The sequence below is a fragment of the Amphiprion ocellaris genome, chromosome 20 (assembly GCF_022539595.1).
Source record: "Amphiprion ocellaris isolate individual 3 ecotype Okinawa chromosome 20, ASM2253959v1, whole genome shotgun sequence".
NCBI classification, from domain to species: domain Eukaryota; kingdom Metazoa; phylum Chordata; class Actinopteri; family Pomacentridae; genus Amphiprion; species Amphiprion ocellaris.
The window spans coordinates 16,352,114-16,373,148 of record NC_072785.1 but is presented as its reverse complement, the minus strand read 5'-3'; the positions used below and the strand labels follow the sequence as shown (position 1 = coordinate 16,373,148).

The 21,035-nt window shown below is 40.1% G+C and overlaps 1 protein-coding gene across 4 annotated transcripts in view; it reads right to left on the bottom strand.

Moving 5' to 3' along the window:
• Positions 1-15,527, bottom strand: part of ttll5 (tubulin tyrosine ligase-like family, member 5) — a 53,215-nt gene extending 37,688 nt beyond the window's left edge. For all 4 annotated transcript variants that reach the window (XM_055006236.1, XM_023275487.3, XM_055006237.1 and 1 more), the window contains exons 1-12: positions 15,402-15,527; positions 14,897-15,018; positions 11,251-11,357; positions 11,038-11,120; positions 10,127-10,233; positions 9,711-9,841; positions 9,515-9,597; positions 7,326-7,395; positions 7,134-7,218; positions 3,901-4,002; positions 3,697-3,788; positions 3,364-3,471 (exon numbers count right to left, since the gene is read on the bottom strand). In XM_055006236.1, coding sequence (XP_054862211.1) covers positions 3,364-3,471; positions 3,697-3,788; positions 3,901-4,002; positions 7,134-7,218; positions 7,326-7,395; positions 9,515-9,597; positions 9,711-9,841; positions 10,127-10,233; positions 11,038-11,120; positions 11,251-11,357; positions 14,897-14,955 — 1,027 coding nt within the window. In that variant the 5' untranslated portion in view covers positions 14,956-15,018; positions 15,402-15,527. The remainder of the gene's footprint in view (positions 1-3,363; positions 3,472-3,696; positions 3,789-3,900; positions 4,003-7,133; positions 7,219-7,325; positions 7,396-9,514; positions 9,598-9,710; positions 9,842-10,126; positions 10,234-11,037; positions 11,121-11,250; positions 11,358-14,896; positions 15,019-15,401) is intronic.
• Between the last annotated feature and the right edge of the window lie 5,508 nt (positions 15,528-21,035).

Genomic DNA, 21,035 nt, shown 5'->3' with positions numbered 1-21,035 from the left:
CTGCCGGGGGGAGCACCTTTAAATGCGCCCGCAGAGAGCCCACAACAAGCATCACAGACAAGGAGACGTGAGGCAGCGAACATCCACATCACACCCATTAAAGAGGGAGGGAGAGAAAACACTGACAGAGAAAAGGGATGATGAAGAGCTTTTTTTCTGTGTGTTATTGGATGGGCGCTGTTGGAAAAGTCACCACAAGAGACAAACGCCCAAAAACAATGATCTCCCCACCCTGACCATGCAGCCTGTTGGTCCACAATAACATCAAGTATCTCCTTCATGTGTGTTTTCATCACAGGCGAGCGCAATTGAATTAGTTTCGCATCGTTCTTCGATAAATCACCGCTGCTGAGCTGTTTCACTGCTGTTGCACAGCAGAGCAGCATGGAGCCACAATCATGAAAACAACAAATTAAAGTTGCAGTTAACATTCTATTGCCTTATTGTGATAGCAGGACCCCAAACCATTATTCATTCTTAAAAAGACTCAGTTACAGCAGCTACAGTTGTCATCATAAGGATACAAACACTGTGCTGCAGTGAAGTGTGGGAGTATCTGACAAATGTAAAACAGGGAGAGTGGTTCACAGACGGGAGATCCAACCACACTCAGCACTTAATGAGGGACGTTCAGTGGAACACAGGACTAGTAAGTGGAATGTTTTGTGTGTAATGAAATAGGCCTTTGGCTTGGCTAATCAGATCTTAGTCAAAACATCTCGTAATCAGCATCTCTCAGCAAAAAAGCCTGTCCATTAATCACACGGCAGCGGTAAAGAGCTGCATGGGTGGCATTTTCTCCTCAGACACACTCACTCACACTCACACACACTTCTTACAATGTAAAACGAAAAATCTGTGGTTTTTATTTCTTCCCACATGAGACATTACGGAGCTATAAAAAGATTTTGTTACAGTATGCCCATTTAGATACACCGTGCAGTTTGAGCAAAGGGAAGAAATCCCATTTGAAAACAATAAACATTGTATTAAAGCCATTAATAGACATTAAAATGGCAGGGAACAATTTGCAGTAAATTAAGATTATAATGTGCTTTATGGTCTTGCATGGCTCCCTTCCAGACAAGCCAGAGACTGTATAAAAACTCCAAACAATGGCTGCTTTTATCAGCGCATTCACTGAGCTAACACACATACATTCGCTGCCATGCAAGTCTGACGCTTTACCTGTTTACTATTACAGGCAGCTGCTGAGGCCCAGAAAGAAGGCTGGGTGTACTGCAGGTTGTGGAGTGGAAAAGTCTAGTGAGGATAAGTGTAAGAGGTGGAAGAAAGGAGCTGATGGCAGCTGGCTGAATACGACTCCCAGGTGGTTTAAGTGGGTTTTATTTAATGGACAAGTAAAAGCCCACAAAGATACTCGACTGGACTCCCTGAAGCTTAAGCAGACCTGCATGTTTGTAAAACTCATGCTTTACACTCGTTCCTACATGTCCCTGTATTCATAGTATACGTACATACTCACACACAGAGAGGGAGTTTGCATGCAATATGACCACACTGGGAGAGACACATCAGCAGAGAGAGGATGAGGGTGGTCCTCTGGAACCGTCAGTGTCTGTCTTTGGAAACTTAATCCTGTAGACAGACGATGAATGCTGTAATTAACTCGCTTGGGGCCATCTGAAGACAACAAAATTACACTAAATTCAACAGTAAACTGATAGGGCTGAAGTAGGATAATGGGCTTGTTCATGGCAGACCACAGCGTATTGTGTATCTTAATCAACAGTGTAGAACCTAATTGCTTTTGTTCTGTCGGCCTATGCATGAAATGGGTTTCAGTTTCTACACAGCTCAACCGATATGCGTGTAAACAGCCTTTAACAGTCTTGAAAGTGAAAGACGCTTTTGTTGTTCAGTTTTATTCTAATTTCAAAGTGGACAAAGAATATAATAATACAATAAATCTGCAGTGTCATCAGCAGGTATGAGTGATTATGTTTCTTTCCATATTTTCTTACTTCACTTCTAAAATCTTAGGTTTATACTACACTATTATTTCACAAAACACTGCAAAATCAGATACGTGTTTCCATATGCAGAGGCATGAACATTATCTGAAGTCTGGTGCAATGCAGTGCGTTAATTCTCATAAACATTCCGTGGAGCATTTTTCTGACTAGGATATGGGGATGTTTATAAACAAATACTTAAAATACAGGCATACCTGAGAGAAAGAATGAATGAGAATAGGAACTAACTTGTTTTCCCATTTTTGTTTTTCACTCTCACGCCAAAGATATGTGTCATCTGGTTGTTTATTCATGTCTCTCAGGTGTGCAAGAACACCAGCTTGAGGTTTGGCAAGCCGCATTTTCGTGTAAATACCTGCATGGTCAACAGTCACAGTCTGGGTTAATGTGGTTATTCATCCCAGCAGTGATGCTCAGGGTGGAGATACCATCTTTATGCGGGCGAATGTCTGATGGTGAGCCCATGCTGCTACGCGCCCAGCACAGCCCAAACAACCACCAAACGGGGGGCTATTACGTCTAGAGAAACCTGTCAGAACTGCGAAGCGCTTTATTTTTCTAACATCTGAGAGGTGAAAGAGAGTGTGAGCAGCAGAATTATAAACAAACAGAAACAGCAAGAGAAAAGGGAAAAAGAGAGTGAAAAAGAGGCAGCGGTGTTGAGGGAGGCTCGGCCAACGTACTCGCTTTCAAACCCCAGATCTGAGAAAGACTGCCAGACACAGAGAAAGAGCACAGACAATTAGTGCCAACACTAACATGGGTAACGGCTCCAAAATGGAGTTCACACAAGCCCGCTGCTAGGCAAGACTAGCCAAGAAAACAGTCAGCCTAAATCAGGCAGACCTGAATGGCAACAGAGTAGAGGAAGCAAATTCCTGCTTCAGTCAACAGGCCCTCCACGACCCGGCAGCCAGTCAGAGGGCAGCAAGAGGCAGGAAGGCTCCACACTGAGGAATGACTGTCTACAACCTCACCATGGCTCAGTGGACAAATAGTATGGAGGAACTGCGAGACAATGAATCTGAAACTGAAAGGAAATGTGAGGGGTGTGGTAATGTTTAGGAGTAAGTGTCGGCACTGTGAGCAAAAATGGCAATTTTTCCAGAGTTCAGGTTTCACTGAACAAATTCTTGTGACGCTACGTTTCTGAAGACTTTCACTTTGTTGCCTTGAACAGCTTGTACTGATGCCTTTCATATTCAAACTGGCCTATCAGCAAATGCAACCTGATTCCATAACTCTAACTGGCTTATGTTGTTATTGTAAAAGGATTTTCACCTCCAGCCGGGGTGAACACATATGATGGACCTGATTGTTCAAAGTGTGGCTGAAATTATTTTCAGGAAGAATATGAAATGATTACCAAAGCAGTTTGTCTTGTGGGGAACAAACATCTTGCAGGCGGTGGCTATCTGTAGCTCAGCACTCAGCACGGCTTTGATGATGAGGTCCTCAATTTGCCTCATTAGCACTGAAAAGACAAAATGGAAAAAAAAAATAAGATGTTAAATGAGGGTAAAGCTTATCATACATTTCTTTTTATTACTCTCAGAAATCTTACTTGACAAAACTGGTAACATTTGACAGATAAAACTGAGCAAGGACTGAGAAGCAAACTACAAAGTGAAAAAATTCTACTCCTATCATCTTTGAATGGATACAAAAAACAAAAAGAAAAGGTGAAGGTCTGACTCACATGTGGTATCCTTTCCCTCCTGCTTCAAATACCTCAACACTGCACTCATACTCCATTTGTTCCCATAATCCTCAACTTCAGGGTCATCGCAGCTGAAAAGGAAGAAATGCACTTCAAACACTCGAGGTATAATAAATGTATGAGTCAGTGGGTTTCCCGTAACAGCAGCACATTCAATGTATGTGGACTGCTGACGGCGCTCACCTGACATAATCGCTGCTCTTTTTGTTCACACTGTAGTTGGTGAGATGCATGAATGTGTTCTTGATGTTCTTTGAAGTCCGGTCGTACTTGACTGTGGCAAAGCTGTGGACAAGCAGTATTTATTAACACAAGAGAGAGAGAAACCTCAACCCATCGTCCAACAGCTTTACTACATATTTATGTGCCATAACATCCACATGAGTGAATAACTTGACTGAGTAATGGGGGCACTTTGGAGAGATTAGTTTCTGGTAGTGTTTGAGAGGAGTGGATGCCACATGTGCAATAATGAGAATTCCTTGGCACGCATCATGTACCTGAATACCAACACAACCAAAGGAATGTCAGGAGATAAAAGTGGGATTCAGGATTTGGCCCTGATTTATAGCTCGCAGTTGATAATGAAGCCAGCAAATAAGAGGGCAGTGGCACTCTGCTTCCAGCACGAGCACGTATCAGAGCGAGGCCAAGAGCCAGTCATTCGATAAATCATCTAGCCTCGCCTGACCTACCTGTGTCTGATGATAGCCTGTTGATGGTTTAATAAATTATTCCTGCTCTCAACATCTCAACCCAAATAGTGCAATTATAGAAAGCCTTCATAAGATACGATCTTTGAACACTGACACAATCGGCAATATTAGATTAGCACATCCTACGACTGAAACAATAGAGTGCTTTGTTTCAGAGTCAACAACACTGCACACTCCACACAGCAGTTAGTCTGAAAAGTTTAGGATGCCCTCTTCTGGGCACTGAGAGAATACCAGGGGATGTGTCAGAAAGTTCATGATGTATTCAAGGACACAGAGCTTAATCACCCATAATAAACAACAGTAGACTCCTTAAACTATTCAAACTCATGTGTATAGAAAATTATTGATAGGCCCAGCACTGTTTCTATTTAATAAAACTCTTCACTCATCTGTCCTTATCAACATGCTGCTTGGCTTTCATCCAGAATGCAATGAAATTAGCACATAACACAATCAACACAAAACACGTCATGCCATGTCTTTAAATCAGCTGATTCTGTCACAAAACTCGCCAGTGTTCCTTCACAACAGGAAAACGATGACCTAAAAATCAAGATGTTTTTAGTTTATCAAGTTTCCCAGGTGCACCTTGTAAAGCATTTTGGATTTTCTCCATAAATTAATCTTTCATAACAAAACAAAAGTAGCACTTTTATATGAATGAGTCAGAAACAGCATGTGCTGCTGTACTCTTAGTTTTTATCTTGCATAGATTGTTTGCAGAAAATTACAAAAATGTATCAAATCAGACCATAGTAAAACTATGATAGAAAAAGGTGTGTTATACAGTATATAGAATATCTGCTGATGATTGGACTTCAGACGCAACATTAAAACCAAAGATCGCTGAATGACATTTATCGTCTTATTACAATGCAATGTCCTGCTGGAAAACCTCTGGTCTCAGCATTCATGTGGATGTTACTTTGACATGTACCCCCCACCTAAACATTGTTGCAGATTAAGCACACCCCCTCACAGCAACAGTTCTCCCCAACACCAGCCTCTCACAGCAGGACCATGAGTCAAAGCAAAAGCAGGAGCTTCTCAGTGACTTGAGGATCACAACAAAGAGCCCAAGGCACTGACCCAGGCACCAAACTCCCCAGATCCAACTAAGCATCCACTGAATGTGCTGAGACAAGGTCGATCCAGGTAGGCCCCACCTTGCAGCCCACAGCACCTAAAGGATGCACTGCTAATGTCTTGATGCAAAAACCACAAGACACCGCTAGACATCCTGTTGCTTGGCAGCATAAGGGAGACCTAGAGGCAGGTGGTTTTAATGTTGCAGCCAGTCATGGTATATATGATATATGGCAACAGAATGACATCAGTCCCCTGCATTTGGTTCTAATCCACATCACACCTTATGTGCTTTCTTGCAGAACAGCTGGGAAACAGTCTTGCTTTAATATAGCCCTGACATTCATCTAAGCATTTGGCACTTAGTGCATCCTGAAGGGTCATCTAGGGTCACGTGAATGAATTTCCTATCTCCATGAGTGAAATAATTCTGCTTTGTAGTTTGGTTGGCCAAATAGAAAGCTGCTTATCTGTGTGGCTATTTCCAAGTTTATGTTAAAAAAAAGTCATGTTGATGCATCTAGATACAACTAGAAATCAAACAGAAATATAGATTTTAAATGTATTTGAATACAGCACTGGTGTAGAAAAGTAGTCAACGGCAGTATAATGACAGCGTTTGATTAGGTATAAAACAGATACCAACTGAAAAGAGAAAGTAGTCATTTCAAATGTGCTATAAGTAGATAACTAGATAGCAAGAAATGAACCTAAGTTTTGAAAAATATGGCAACTGGAGGCAGTTTTCCGTCACTTGCTTGTAAATGAACAAAGTGTGACAAGAGTTTTGGAAAAAGTGGCATCATCAATTGAATGACATGGTACTAAACTTTTGAGACTAATATAGAACAGGCCAACTGTCTAATATTAAGCACTGGGTGCATCATGTCTGTGAAAGATGGACAGAGCTGCACATTTTGTTTATCAATTTGTCTATAATTTGTTTGTTAGTATGATAACGGTGGTGCAGATTAAATTGAGCAGAAATGCTTACAAGAGGCCACTGGTCGACTTCCTTATTTGATTTTCTACTTAAAGCTGGGTTAGCAGTGCTTTTTTGGCTTCAGCAGTCAAAAATCCAGTAATAACCTTTCAGCGTATTGTAATTGAAGTGGTCTGAGAGAAACGTAGACTGTTTTCAGAGTTTAGAAAATGTAGCCCGATGGGAGACTTTAGCCAATCAGATGTCTTTTCATAGAGTAGGCATCTTTCCTACTGGCTGTTCTACAAATGCAGATGCACGGAAAATCCTATAGGAAAAGTTAATCAAACATTGGCAACAACTGCCTCTTACACTGCAAATCAAACCAAAAAAAGAAGCACAGACTAATCAAAAGTAGAGTCTAAATAAAGGGAGCGAGATGTGTCAATATCAGTAAATAGAATCGTAGTTACATCCAGTAACTACTATATTTCAAGCATGGACCCTAAAATTCATGACTCTACATTCTTTACAGCTACTTTTACCAGAAGTTAAACCAAAGAAACAATCAAAAACTGTTTTGCGACAGGGTTGGAGGTTAGTTTGTATTGTTTTTTGCCCTCAACAGGATTAGCAATCACTAACCAGTGACCATGAGAAAAATAATTCAAAAATCCACAAAAACTCACCGAGCCAGGCCTTCCTCATACACATAAATGAGAACCGGATCATACGACGTCACCAACACATATAAGCGCACGTCAAACTTGAACTCTACAAAGAAAACAAAAAATAGGGTAAGGCAAAGAGCTGTCAGTGCATATCTGTCAAAATATTGCTTAAAAACAACATAATGTGCATTACAAACACTACAAACTCACCATCAATCAGTAGAGGGTTACTGATATAGCGAGACACCAAGATGTTTTCCTCCATCGAAATCTGATTTGGCTGTAGATGAGAAACAGAACACATAAAAGACAACATGATAAAAACGCAAAAAAGCAGTATTTTATCATATGTTTAAGGCGAAAATGCTATAAGCTAATAGAAATGCATTAAATCCTCAATTGCATACAGCTGACGGGACACTGCAGTTAACCATAAACATCAAAGAATAATCAGATGAAGAAAAGTCTCAGTGACGCTGGCCATAGCAGGTCAGCCTTCAATAACAGCCTATAAAAACACAATCTGGTGGTGGGAGATGGGTCATTTATGAGGTTGAAATGTGTTGCAGGTGGTGAAGTTGAGGAGAGATGGGAGAGGGGAGAGGGGAGTAACCTCAGTGCTGGCTACAGTTCAGAGAAAAACCAAACCAACAAGATGAACGTATTTCTTTCTTCTCTCCGAATATCGCTCTGACATTCTTTCCACTGTTTCATAAAAATGCCTGAGAAGAAGAAGAATCGTGCATGTGTTTTCCAAGAGTGAGAACCTTGTTGAGCTCCTCCAAGAGCCAGGGCCTTGGAAGTGTGTGATTTACTCCACGAGGCTTATTAATGTCTGAAACGCTGGTTGATACTTATTTTGAAGACAGCTGTATCAGTGCACCCCCACACACAGATAACATCTGGCCGAGTGACTGTTTTGAGTTCACACAGTATTTGTTATGTCAGTATGCTTAAAGTTAACTCCCACTGGTTTTGCCATTAATGTGAATCCCTGCTTATACATGAATTAGAGGACATTTTTTTACACAAAAACTGAAAAGCTGACTGACACTGCCGGTAATATTGATAGTTTATCATAAACATTAGCAGTTTCTCTCTTTGTTTCCACTCTGTGCTAACCTTTACTAACCATCTGCTGGCTGCAGCTTTGAAGTTAGTTGTATCAGTCTTGGTTTAAACCTACAGCTATGCTTCCTCTGAGATAGTTTTTGGTTTTCTGTCCTCGCCAATGTACCCACAGACAATAGAAGAAAATGTGTTGTTTTAGTTTCTTATGTTCAGCAGTGTTTTACCTCCAACAAGACAAGGTAACATTATAAACACAGCTTTAAAAAGACAGTAACAAACCTAAAAATAAAAAAAAAACTGTCTATGAAAACACATCAGTCTGCGTAAAACAATCTCAAACACGCATCTTAGCCTGACAGGGATGTGGAAGACAGAGTAACTCACAATCCTGCTATGATATGATGCCCATGATGACAATAGTATTACAATACAGCAATTCTGTGACACTCGATGTATTCCATCTATAATATACTACAATATCTGTATCACTGGAGAAGAACAAGCATCCCTATGAGGCTAAAAAAGCAGGAATTGTGTAATTATTCGAGACATTGTGTGGGTATGTGTTATCATTATTATTTAATGTAAATGTGTTTTAATCCATTAGCTCTCTGGTTTACTTTCCCCCGCTGTCCAAACTGCCATTTTTCCCCTGTGAGTTTATTCTTCTTCGCCGCAAGTTAGTTGACTTATGTTCACTTTAACTGGATTTATTTGAGTCAGTAAATAGTGACTCGGATAGATCAAATTAGCAGGGGAGTCCATTTGGGGTGCTTGCATGGTTTTAAGAAGAATGTGGAAATTAATGCTTATTCATTGACAATTTATTGCAATTTCCTAGCACTGGAACAGAGCTTCTTAACCTGGAGGTCTTGGCCACCCAAGATGTCCTAAGACAAAACTCGGGACTCACACAATGATTAAAGGAAAACAAACGAAAAATCTATGACTGTTGCTGAAAATTATGTTTGAACTTGAAGATTCATTCTTGACTTTTAAAGCAGCAGTTTGACATCATAAGTCAGATCAAAACATCCACTTATTTGGTTGTTTTTTTCTTGAACTTTCACATACATCTCTTGGACTTCAGGAGGACCTGAGGATGATGGGTCACAAACTATGGCTTAAAGCAGAATGTTTGGTCATTTTTTTCTCATTTTTTTTTTTTAATGTCCTGACCTTCCTCTGCAGGTTTTATTTTTTCATACAATTAACCAACTGGCCACATCTCATGTCCATATTGATTACATGACCCACAAGTGGACATTGCTTCATTTTAAATGATCAGAAACCAATAGATTGATAACTTAACAGGCAAAATCACTCACATTGCTAACCAAGTAAATGCCCCGTCCTCTTGAAGATGCTACTGGTTTAATTATCCATGGGCCCTTGTCCTTGGCAAAACAGCCTGAGAATAAACGAAAGGAGAGGAGATGCATTTAGAATGAATGTGTAATGACTGTAAATATTTCATCTATATAGCTCTGCTTAGACCAGCTGGACCAGGTGGGTGTTTCTTACTGCAGAATTCCTGGTACTCAGAGGGAAGCACAAAGGTCTGAGGAACAATATGGAAGTTTTTGAAGCCATGGGTCTGCTGCATTCGCTGGATGTTTTTATAGAGCCGGTCTTTGCGCGTCAATTCGTATGACCTGGAAATGAGCAGAGCCTCCAGTTTAAAATATTTCTAGCGCTACGTTCCACTTCGACACCGACAGAACAAATATATAAATACATAACAGCTACAGAACGCCCTCTGCCTGACAGTGTGATTCATTTCATGCTCCAGAGAGGCACCGGTCCAAACTAAATGCGTGTTGCAGCGGAAGCCAACAAACACATTGCCTGAACTGAAGGGCTTAGAATGGCTCAGTGGTGATATTTATATTACAGAGAACAGTGGCAATACACTCGTGTATTTGAGCCATATTTTATACCTTGGAAAGTGGTTAACCTTCTGGAAGTCTTGAAGGCTGCGTAGTATGTAAGGCTTTAGGTGAGATCCCGTCCACATGAGGTTAAAGTCATTGCTGTTCGGGTGAACCTGAAAAACAGACGGACTTCAATTGACAGGCCAGATCAAATGATTTAAAGTCAGTACACACAGTAAAATATCTATGCAAAAGGGATCATTAAAAAAGCCATAAAACCAAGTATAGCTATTGGTGTTCATACTGAAGGAGCTCTGTGAAGTTTCCAGTGACCAACAGCAGCATTATACTCTGATGTCCATCACATATGACAGCCCAGCTGATCTAAGAAGCAGATCACTCCACCACTAACCTGGAGAACTACAACCTTCACTTCTGAAATGATCTCAAGAGGAAGGCCAACTCGCAGATTTTCATCACTGTCATGTTACTTTATCTGTTTTGTTTTGTTTTATTCCAACAATTCGTTAGGAGGCAGAATTCACATGACCATTCTGTCTGCATCTAAGGGAGAGTCAGATGTTTGCAATAAAGTCTTATTAAAGTTTGGCTCTGCCGAGGCTGTGGTAGACACTCGTCTGCCTTTGATGATGGGTTAGCAGGAGTCAAGAAGCATTGAAATGAAATAAAAAGGGAATTAATTGTAACTGCTAGGAGAGAGCAATAATGGGGATTGTGCGCCCTCGTGAAACAGGATTAATGTTCTTGAGGTCATTTAGGTTTTTTTTCCATGGGTGCATTCCCGGGCTTTGACATCGGCATTAGCAGTAAAAGGAAAAATAACAGAGCTACAGTAGTATCCGTCATCCCTACACAGCTGAGCTTGTGCATAAATTGCATGTGCTGTAAAAGACAATGCAATTTTGCAAGATTTTGGCTAATCTTTTAAATTTGCATGATTTAAGGGAGAACATTACCTCATGGAATCCATGATTGGTGAGTATTCCTCGTACCAGGCGGCTCTCTGTGCGCACAATCTTGAAGGCCATATTATATCGCTCTAGGAACGTAAAATACATTAGGGACAACGCAATATTCTTAGTATTCAACTTACTGAGGCTCAAAATTTTAATCACATTATTAATAATGTTTTCATTTTCATTCTGTAACTTCACCACAATGTATTGTACCTCCAACTGAGCAGATATTCCCATCTTTAGAAACAGCAGCTTCAGGGACGAACAAGAGAACTGGGATCGTCCTGCTGAGGCCACTCCATGCAATGCAAGGATGGTCTCTAATGGACAATTAGATGAGACACGTAATAAAAACAATCTGGACAATAAAAAACATACAGTGAGAAGAAAATCCAGGTAATAATGTCATAAAGATGCACTTTGGGGTGAATTTCACTGCTCAGAATCTTTGGCATTCAGTCCAGGATGATGTGAACGGGCCTATATGGGCAGGTTACCTAATGCTGAGGGAATGCATCCTGACATGGTGTTTATTTCAGTCAGGCAGAGAGAGACAGAACCACACACAGTTTCATGAGGTGCCGAGCAGTAACAAACCCATATACTGTACTAACAAACAGCCTTGTAAAAAGTCCGGATTATCTCATAGTACCAGACACAGCGTGCTTATCAGGGGGCACAAATACGATAAGGTGGGCCGATGATGGAGTGGAACTCAATCAGGTATGACCAGTCTGGATAAAGCATGTAAGCAACAGCTGCCCAGAGCTTCCAAGTATCCAGGTATGTGGGACAATAGGAGATATCTGTTCCACTGACATGGTCGAGTTGTAGAGGGGGTTTTGACAATGTTAAGGCTTGTTGTTTATTATGAACATGAGCCACCATCAGCGCTACTGAGATGCTACTGTGCCTGTACAAACACAAGATGTTAAGATCTTAGACAAAAGACCAACGTGTTACTATCAGTGGGATTTTTAAACAAAGCATTATCTTTCAAGTTGAAGACATTTGGTAAAATATGTGCAAAGTTTAAGATTTTTAGAACATGAAGGTCTAATATCTGAAATATTCAGGTTACTTAGATGAATACTGAGATTTACAGTTCACTGGACAGACAAAATGACCAGCATCATATTTAAGAACACTCTTAAACCTGATAAAACCCATATTTTCATCAAGAACAATAAAAAAGATGAGCTAAAGCCCTTGGGCTGTGTGTTGTACTTTTGCCAAAGTAAGTTTAACACTGTACAAGCACTTGCATGGGTTTGTCTTTGTGCCCACTATGCATTTCTTAAAAGTGTTTGTAACACTATACTCTGTAGTCCTTGCATTAGTTGTCTAATTTATAGTGCTGCATTAGAGCCTGGCAAAGATGCTGGAATATGTTAGATATAAATATAAATAATTCAACTGTTAATTTTGGAAATACTGCCAAATTTCTAAAAATGACGTCTCAGGCATGCGGGTATGTGTGTGGGTGGCTAGGTAACTGCATAAGTGTGCTCTTAACTTAATTGCTTTAAACTGGATCCTGGAGAAACGCTCTCTCATTTTGCCTGCATTACTGTTGTATGTACAGCTAAATGACAATAAAGCTTGAGTTGATTTGATTTGATTTGATATTGAAATATCACAGATACCTGTATTCGGATATATAATGCTCTACCATTGTCAATTTAAAAACTTCTTGTCACAGAACATAATGTCCATCCATTATCTATACACCGCTTAATCCTCATTAGGGTCTCGGGGGGACTGGAGCCTATCCCAGCTGACTTTGGGCGAAGGCAGGGGACACCCTGGACAGGTCGCCAGTCTGTCGCAGGGCTACATATACACATACAGACTAATAATCACACTCGCATTCACACCTATGGGCAATTTAGAATCACCGATTAACTTCAGCATGTTTTTGGACTGTAGGAGGAAGCCGGAGTACCTGGAGAAAACCCACACATGCACAGGGACAACATGCAAACTCCATGCAGAAAGATCCCGGGAAAGCCAGGACACGAACCGGGGCTCTTCTAGCTACAAGCGAAAGTGCTAACTACCACGCCAGAACATAATATAAAGAGGACAGTTCCATTCATTTAGAAATGGTATCATCAGCGTAAATTATTTTACAGGCCAGGTACAATTTTACTCCCGGCAGTGTGTACTTAGACTTGCATGGCTTAATCTTTAACACAAGCATATGATACTGGCAGGATCAGCCAGCAGACGGTGCTCTAAATTCATAATGTACAATACAGCGCTCTCTGCAGCACATGTAGCAGAGTATGCACGGCAGCTGAGCAGACAATAGTGTGTAGTCAAGAGATGTCTTCAAGGTAAGTTGCTGTTCTGTTGCTGTTTGTGAAACATGTCAATGTGTCATTTTCCCTTTTCAATTTAACTGTAAGATATACAGTATATGCAAGAACATAGGCAGATGTATTCATATGTGATTTCTTTATTACTCCCTAAAATTGGTTTTGGCATTGGCCCTAAACATCCTGTGTTGGTCAGGATTTGCTTTTCATCTTTTAGTATTGTCTGACATTGCAGTAAGAATCGGATGAAAATTGCCATCACTTTTGCTTAAGCTTCATGTAAATTATCACTGACCACCACTGATAAATGTAGAAAATACAACGTTTAAGTCAGAGCTTCACAGAACTCAAATTGCTGTATGTTCAAATGAGAACAGGTGTATAGTCCTAATTCAACTACTTTCTAGGAACATGTTGGGGTTTTTTTAATTTCCATGTGGTTTCTGCTCTGATAGAACCTCACTGCTCAATAATTTTCCCTCACTGTAAAAGCGGCACTGCTATCTGGAGGTTAAACCCTAATTCTACGCAATCCAAACTAATTTAAGAGATGCAGCCTAAAAGCAGACACAGTTGCACTCAGTAAGGTATGACTAAGTATGGCTTAAGAGGGAATTATTTGACAGAGAAAGACCGAGTGGTGCGCCTAAGATCAAGACCTAGATGTCCTTCTCTCTCATTCAAAACTTTCATCAATTATACAAAATGATACCTTAAGGTTTCATTTTGTCTTAATGTATCTTTGCATAAATTATTAAGCAGTGCTCAGGACATCTTGTGTAACTCCGCATAGATTGCATTACACAGTTAATAAATTATGCCAAGTTACAAAGACTTGGTACTGCTGGAAAAAAAATCAACAATGCTTCTGATCTGCCATCATGATGGAATATTAATAATCTATTTAGAGGCAAATCCTGTGAGGCCTGCCAAGAGAATCAGTAGGCTAAGAACTGAACTAATAACACCTGCCAAGTCCACAAGCTGCAGGAACTGAGAGCAATACCCAAATCCTCTCCACACTTTGTAACTGTCTGCATCACAATTATGAAAATGCACAATGTATTAACACAGGAGCCAGCTTCGAAGGACAAAATACCTAAACCAAGATTCCTATGACAGAAGAAATCTAACAATATAGATAAAGTATTTTAATCATGTGTTACAAATACAACATTCCTGTTTGCCGGAGTAGTCTGGTTAAGGATGTCTGAATCACTCAATGCAAGAATCTTGACATTTCTGATGATGACTATAATGTATTTTATGAAAACAATCAACATACATAAAGGGTGAAAGGTAGGAAAAAAGGCTATAGTAATAGAGAACAGTTACAGACGATAGTTCAGTGGGGAGCCTCATTTGCCTTGGAGGATAAATGAAAAAGAAAGAATCGGTGCAAATTATTTCATATATGATATTGAATAGATTATGTCTAGGTTTTTATGTTCTGCTGACCTTTGGTAGTAGATCACAGTCACTACTCTATGACTCTTCTGCAGACAGTACAACATGAACAACTGCAAACTTGTACTTACTCTTGCTCATCTTCTGAGGAGGATTCAGAGTCCTCTTTATCCCGGATCACGGCAGGCATGTTCACAGCAGAAGAAGGGCTGCCTGCTAAAATCTCCCTGGGATCAAAATGTTACCACCGCATCTACCACATACAAAAAAAGACAATTATTGATGAAGCTCAGCTCGAATTACCACCTGTCTATTCGTACACAGTATTTCAACCACTTCACCACGGCTTGCTACTCAGACTGACACAGCCCTACAGTGGTTTATATTTAGCACACAGCTAGCTGAGAACAGCTGCTTTCTAACACTACCTGCGGTGGCAGTGAAATCACCTTACTAACGTAAAACATAAGACGTTAAGACTAAACCCTCACAGACAGCCCAACCAGCGTTAGCTACAGAACACAACGGTTAGCGACATGTTCTTTTAAGTACATATATGCGTAGCTAACTGCAGTGTCTGTTTAGTTTCAGCCTGTTTTTATAACGACGAACAAATACACACAAATACAAACTTGCCTTTTATTTCCATGGAGCCTGCTAACGGCTAACTAGCTGCTGTCACCAGGGCCAGTTGATCATCGCGGTTAATCTTCCTGGTAACTACAACAACTGAGTAGCAACAGAGGCGGAGCATGCGCACTGGATGGCTACATTTGTCCACGTGACCAAATGTTGCAGTGGAACATCCATGCAGTGATATTTAAAGTCTGTGGAGGCCCTGTGGTATAAAAACTCTGAATACTTTTACAGGTGGGACATGAATGGTGAATACAGTCCTCAGTTTTGAACCTAATATTTGCACCATTTTCAAGCTTTTTCACAATAATATTTACATATAATTTGAGACACTGCTCTCTCTCCAAAGAGAGGTCATTTCAGTGAAATCATATTAATACCATAGTGTGTGCAGGCCAGCAGCAGCAGAGGTTCTCAAACTATACATCTTGAAATTAATCTTATTTATGATGATTTACAGAGCTATAATGTGATGTAAACATGTGCCTTATTTTCATAAATTTTAAATACTAATTTATGTTACCGACCCCTTGACCTTATGAATCCTGAGCAGGTTTTGTGCATTTTCTGCTCATCACATTTTTCCTCACTGTTGGCTCATTTTTCACTGCAATATAATACCCTCCATCTCTCTATGGAAAAATTACAACCATTGCTAGAAGTAGAGAGAACTCTATAATATCTTTTGCGCACTATGACACAGTTATGCCAAAAAAGTAAAATTTCTTTGATAACTTATTTTACAAAATTGCACAAACAGGGAATTAACTCATGCAACATTTTTCCTGTTGCTTACAGGTGTTGTTTGTTTTTATAGAATCCGATTAGTGCAAATGCTTTATTTTTCTAATAATAAACATGTAATTGTGACTTGTAGGATGAATTGATTTTGATGAAATAGAATGATTTTAAGCTTGGATTTGCATAACTATCCTGATGTAACCACAAATGACACATAATTTGTTCAAGGACCTTCAGACAGTTGAAAATAAGACAATCGATTTGTTCACTTCTTACAGGCTCTGTGTCTGATGAATGGTGTAATTCTGGCCTTTATAAAATATAGAAAAAAGAAAAAAAGAAAGGAAAAAACAGGCTACCTGGGGGTTTTGGGCTCCAGAAGGTTTGATAGTCCAGTAGAACATATGTAAGTTCACTCATAAATTAAATTATAGGTAGATTGGATACTGAAAGGGATAATAATAATAATAATAATAATAATAATTAAAGCTGCAAGCAGTGTTGGACGGGTCCTCGCATCCGAGCGGCCCGGCTTGCCCACTCATATCCACCAGGAGGTGCTGTAACTGAGAGAGCCAAGTTTCAGGCAGATTGGACCATGTAGAGGCTACTTACACAGCACTTCCTGTTTCGTGGCGAGAAATCCAAAATGGCTGCCAGGTGGTGCATAGATATGATTAGGGCCGGACTCTGATCATACATGTAAAATTTCAGGCAGATTGGAGCATGTACAGGCTGGTTACACAGCACTTCCTGTTTCTTGGCGAGATATCCAAAATGGCCACCAAGTGGCGCAAAGATGTGATTAGGGCCGGACTCTGATCATACATGTAAAATTTCAAGCAGATTGGAGCATGTACAGGCTGGTTACACAGCACTTCCTGTTTCATGGCGAGAAATCCAAAATGGCCACCAAGTTGTGCAAAGATGTGATTAGGGCTGGACTCTGATCATGCAAGTAAAATTTCAGGCAGATTGGAGCATGCACAGGCTAGTTAGACAGCACTTCCTGTTTAATGGCGAGAAATTCAAAATGGCCGCCAGGTGGTGCTATGACTGTGAGTATATATCGACCTATGGACATGATTAGGGCTGGACTCTGATCACACATGTAAAGTTAGAAGCAGATTGGAGCATGTACAGGCTAGTTAGATAGCACTTCCTGTTTCATGGCGAGACATTCAAAATGGCCGCATTCCACTGGTTGCCATGGCCACGCCCTCAGACTTTTGCGGAGCGTTTTGATAACATTTGATCACCCATGATTGGCGTACATCCTGACCAAATTTGAGCTCTCTCACGGTTACGCTGTTTGAGTTAATAGCTTTTGAAAATGTCCAAAAATGACAAAATATGAATCATATTTCAAAATGGCCGCATTCCGTGACTCGCCATTTCCACGCCCTCAGACTTTTGCGGAGCGTTTTGATAACTTTTGATCACCCGTGACGGGAGTACATCCTGGCCAAGTTTCAGCTCTCTTGGGGTTACGCTGTTTGAGTTTATAGATTTTAAAAAATGTCCAAAAATGACACAAAATTGTCCAAAACATGACTCATAATTCAAAATGGCCGACTTCCTGTTGCATTATGGGTAATGATGCAAGAGGCTTTTTTGTGCGTCTTGATGAGTTACATATGTGTGCCGAATTTCAGAAGTCTAGGTCGAACGCTGTCCGGGGGCTGAATTTTCGTAATTTTCTAGGGGGCGCTATTGAGCCATTTTGGCACACACGCGTGCCATTCCCCTAAAATATCAAATTTTTTGCCGGTCCTGATGTGTGTGGCGATTTTCATGCGTTTTCGTATATGTTTAGGGCGTCAAAAAGGCCGTTTTTGAGGCCGACAAAGAATAATAATAATTAAAGCTGCAAGCAGCGTTGGACGGGTCCTCGCATCCGTGCGGCCCGGCTGGCCCACGCATGTCCACCAGGAGGCGCTGCAACTGAGACAGTAAAGTTTCAGGCAGATTGGACCATGTACAGGCTACTTACACAGCACTTCCTGTTTCATGGTGAGAAATCCAAAATGGCTGCCAGGTGGCGCATAGATGTGATTTGGGCTGGACTCTGATCATACCTGTAAAATTTCAGGCAGATTGGAGCATGGACAGGCTGGCTACACAGCACTTCCTGTTTCATGGCAAGACATTCAAAATGGCCGCCAGGTGGTGCTATGACTGTGAGTGTACATCGACCTATGGACGTGATTAGGGCTGGACTCTGATCACACATGTAAAGTTTGAAGCAGATTGGAGCATGTACAGGGTAGTTAGATAGCACTTCCTGTTTCATGGCGAGACATTCAAAATGGTCGCATTGCACTGGTCACTATGGCCACGCCCTCAGACTTTTGCAGAGCATTTTGATAACTTTTGATCACCCATGCCTGGAGTACATCCTGGCTGAATTTCATATCTGTCGGTGTTACCCTGTTTGAGTTGATAGCTTTTCAAAATGTCAAAAAATGACCCAAAATTTAAGGTTGGTGTAAAATTCTAGAAAGAAGAAGAAGATTAAAGAAAGAAAATACATAAAAAAGAAGCAATTAAATAAATGGGAAAAAGTTAAGACAATTAAACTTTTATAAAGTATGGGGGGGAAAAGATGTAAGAAATTAAAGAATTGTATTTAATAAAGAAACAGGAAATTTGTAAAAAAGTGTTGTAGTCTTTTGCAGTTAATTGATGGATAGGCGTAGTGAGAGACAGCCAGACAATGGGGTAGAAATAAGAATGAGAACAATTCATACAGCACGGGGTTGCGAGCGGGAATCGAACCCGGGCCTCAGCGTTGAGGACCTACTACATGCGTCAGTGGCTTAACCCGCAGAGCTATATGATCACACATGTTGCATGTCAGCAAAGGTGTACCAACCCAATAGAAGTCCAGGGGAAGGGTTAGGGTTGGAGAGGTAGGTCCTGACAGTTGTAATGTATCATAAAAAATTGATATATAAATTAAAATTTTTTCATAATTTAATATTAAGCCACTCAACCAAAAAATTTATAAAATAAAGTTGGGGTTTTCCCTTCAGCATTGTGGTTGCACGTCTCCGTTAGAGGATATTGTAGTTGCACGTCTCCGATAGAGGATATTTAGACCCACAATGCTGAAGGGAAAACCGTGGATTAATTTCTCGGATTATTCTGTTGCTTAGTATTAATATTAAAAATATTTATGTGTCATATTAAATTTACCTTATTTTTCATTAATGCTGTAAGGACCTTGCTCTGTAACCCTAACTCTATCCCTAGACTTTCTATTGGATTTATACACGTTTACAAGGCGAGAATATATGTGCTCATGTAGCTCTACGGGTTACGCCTCTGACGTATGTACTTGGTCCCTGCCGCTGAGGCCCGGGTTCGACTCCCGCTTGTACACCCCATGCTGTATGCGCTGGCCTACCTCTTATTTCTAACCCCGTTGTCTGGCTGTCTCTCACTACGCCTATCCAAACAAAAAGTGAAAGACACTAGTACACTTATTTAAATAGTTCAATGTTTCTTTACAAATAAACACCTTAAAGACAATAACACTTTTACTAGGAATTAAACACAATTTACTATGAAAACTTTAAATATGCAATTACACATTAAAATCTACTACAAGTTCTTACAATTACAAACTACAACAGTTTATCTAAACATTTAATATTGAAAATAAGATTTTAACTCATCACATCCAATAATACTTTTCACTCAACAATTACACATTAAAAAGACAAAACATTTGGACATCTAATCTAATATTATAAAATCATAAAGAATGACAAAAGACCAAGGCTAAACTTTTAAGATGAATCTAAAAACAGACAAAAAATTTGAAAAACACCAGTGACACTTTTGAATATCTAATTACACAGAAGACACAATAACAAAATCCAAAAAAACAAATAAATTTACATATCTTAAAACGTTTTCTATTCTGAAACAAAAACATCTGGTTGTTTCTTCAAACAGTTCCTCTTTCAATGTTCTGGGTTGCACTATGAATTGATTTACTAATAACTCTTTTCTCAAAACTGCTTCCCTCATAAAGTCTACTAATAGTTGAAATCATTGATCAAACTAATGTTACCTTCTGATCACCACTAACTATACTTTTCAGTGAATACAATCAAAGTTTCTGGACCATTTCTAAATAGCACACAGGTGAACGTCTCACCAAAACTCAAATGGATACTCTAAATGTGAAATCAAGACTCATGTTCACAACTTTTAAGGCTTCGATTAAACAGAAATTTCTAACTAACAGACAAGTACTAAGACACTTTGCACATTTCAGTCCTCACACTATCTGACATTTCAAACTAACAGACAACTACACATGGACATAGAAGACACGAGTCCTTGGACTATCTCAAGGTTCTAGTTTACAGACAGCTACTGTGAAACTTTGAAAATTTCAGCCCTCACACTGTGTGAAAGCTCATCTCCTCAGGACTCAAGAGGTCTGTACACTTAGAACATCTTGGAAATCAGGGTTCAACCCTCCAGCACAAAGCCTAAAGTCCAACCTCCTCACAAAAACTGTCGAGTCCAAACTCAAGTTAAAAATTAAAGCTGCAAGCAGCATTGGACGGGTCATCCGTCTTTCTCTACAAAACTCCTTTATGTCCCCGAACTGTGGCCGTGAAAAAAATAAATAAAATCTTTACGCTCTTTACGCTCTTTACGCTCTTTACGCTCTTTACGCTCTTTACGCTCTTTACGCTCTTTACGCTCTTTACGCTCTTTACGCTCTTTACGCTCTTTACGCTCTTTACGCTCTTTACGCTCTTTACCTTTTTCAGGCAACTTCTTGGTTTTGCTGGAACCACCCTTCAACTCCAATCCACTGACACTCCACACCACAGACCACAACCTTTCCACTCGGCTATCATCCTCCAC